Consider the following 2,352-nt stretch of genomic DNA (forward strand, 5'->3'; position numbering starts at 1 on the left):
CAGAGTCACCTAACATGACAGGCCGACTATCTGTGGTGAGTAGCCCTCTTGAACCTGCATTTTAAAAATTATATTATAATAATGAATTAATTATTATAATTATATTATATAATAATTATATATAATAATTAAAAAAGGAAAACAATTATATAATAATAATTATATATATATATGTATATATTATTATTATATTATTTTGTTCCTTTTTAAATTATTATATTATTATACAATATTAGTTAATTAGTATTATTAGATAATACTTATTATACATTTTTTAAATTATAGAATATTTAAACTTAAATTATATCGTTTTAAACAACAGTGCTGTGCAAGAAACCAGGGTCTGACAAGTGTTCAAAATCGAGTATGATAGATATTCAATCGGTATAAGGGGAGTAGTTTGTTTTAAAACAATTATATTCTCTCTCTCCCTCGCTCTCTCTCTCTCTCTCTCTCTCTCTCTCTCTCTCTCTCTCTCTCTCTCTCTCTCTCTCTCACATAAAAGTCACAACTGGGCATGAATGTAGAGCTGAAGGCACACGGGAAATACAGTTATGACTCTCTGGCAAAGAAGCTCCATTTCAAGACCGTAGAGAACATGAACGCTTCTCTGGATATGGACCTTCTGATGCTGTTTGAAGAGGTAACCACACCTTACCACGGTCACAAACAGGATGAATGGTTAGATGTCCGGGAAATGTAATGTTGTCAGAAATTATGATCTCAGATCTGTTTACACAGACCCCTTCTCCATGCAGAATAAATGCTTTATACCTCCTTTATACATGCTTCAACATATTGTTATTGCAGCTGGCTGACTGAAGACCAACATGCCCCATTAGTGACATAGCATCATCATAACGCTCCCTTCCTCTCTCTCTCTCTCTCTCTCTCTCTCTCTCTCTCTCTCTCTCTCTCTCTCTCTCTCTCTCTCCACCATCTGCTACAGGGGGTCTTCTTTGAAATTAACAACAAAAACCAGTCGTGTGAGAAGAAAGCTCTACATTCACTCAGTCATGCTTTCGCCATCCCCTCTGGTGTGCAGTACCAGTGTGAGCTTGTTGTAGGGAGCGAAACCGTTCCAAGCGAAGGCCTTAAAGTCAATATGTGGAATGCGGAAGTTCCAGAGACAAAGAGTGAGTATGATATGTATTGGGAGCAGTACTCAAGTTGTAAAAGAAAATCAGGGGGGATGGTGGATTTTATCATAATGGGGACAACTTTAGCAGTGTCATTCAAATATGTTGAAGCTTTCTTGAAGTGCACAGGATACTGCACCTACTGCAGCAATCTAATAGTACCCTGTCTGTCTGCCTGCCTGTCTGCCTGCCTGCCTGCCTGTCTGTCTGTCTGTCTGCCTGCCTGCCTGTCTGTCTGCCTGCCTGTCTCTCTGTCTGTCTGCCTGCCTGTCTGTTGTCTGTCTGTCTGTCTCCCTGTCTGTCTGTCTGTCTGCCTGTCTGTCTGTCTGCCTGTCTCCCTGCCTGCCTGTCTGTCTGCCTGCCTGTCTGCCTGCCTGTCTGTCTGCCTGCCTGTCTGTCTCCCTGCCTGTCTCCCTACCTGTCTGCCTGCCTGTCTGCCTGCCTGTCTGCCTGCCTGCCTGTCTGTCTGTCTGTCTGCCTGCCTGTCTGCCTGCCTGTCTGTCTGTCTGTCTGTCTGTCTGTCTGTCTGTTTCTATCTACCTCCAGGTCGGTTGTCTATGTTCACCACTGACGGCTGTCTGCCTGTCAGCGTCCTCTACTTCCATGACTCGGTGTCCCTGGCGTTCAGGTGTGTGGTTTCGTCTGAGACATTTACTTTGTTTAAAGGGCCAATCTGAGATTCAAACGACAACAAAGCGGTTCCTCTGCCAAATAACCGAGGGGTGGGGCTGGAGAGATGTAACCACTCTGAGGGGTGGGGCTGGAGAAATGTAACCACTCTCACATTCTCAGAAGGAGCTACGGATGCAAAGACTGACATTCAAAGAGAACAGAAACATGAGTGTTTAGAAGAGATTACAATTGCAATTATTATACATAATAATGGAGTATAATGGAGTATAATAACAACCTTATACAGTATGTTGGGTTCTGATGGGGTAAGAGAATTGAACTAATTTGAACTATTAATTTATGTGGTTAACCTATATATTTATGAAGTTATATTCTTTAAGAATCAATGGCTATATATAATGCATTTAAAAGTCCTAAAATGTATATACCAATAATAATAATAATAATAATAACTTTTATTTGTATCCCAGATTGCCTCTTTAAAGTCATTGATATGTGCAGTGCAATGAATAAGGGCCGTTTCTATGGACATCTGTCAAATCAATGCATTGGTCTACTCTAGACTGATGGACCAAATCAA

The 2,352-nt window shown here is 40.9% G+C and overlaps 1 protein-coding gene across 1 annotated transcript in view; it reads left to right on the plus strand.

Annotated features, from left to right (window-relative positions):
* Positions 1-511: 511 nt before the first annotated feature.
* LOC308165636 (ependymin-1-like) overlaps positions 512-2,352 on the plus strand; it is a gene marked incomplete at its 3' end in the record, with an annotated part of 2,410 nt that continues 569 nt past the window's right edge. Inside the window, exons 1-3 of the mRNA XM_080539786.1 lie at positions 512-643; positions 950-1,136; positions 1,686-1,767. Coding sequence (XP_080395912.1) covers positions 518-643; positions 950-1,136; positions 1,686-1,767 — 395 coding nt within the window. The 5' untranslated portion in view covers positions 512-517. The remainder of the gene's footprint in view (positions 644-949; positions 1,137-1,685; positions 1,768-2,352) is intronic.

This window comes from Nansenia antarctica, assembly GCF_963989245.1.
Source record: "Nansenia antarctica genome assembly, chromosome: 9".
In the NCBI taxonomy this organism is placed as follows: Eukaryota; Metazoa; Chordata; class Actinopteri; order Argentiniformes; family Microstomatidae; genus Nansenia; species Nansenia antarctica.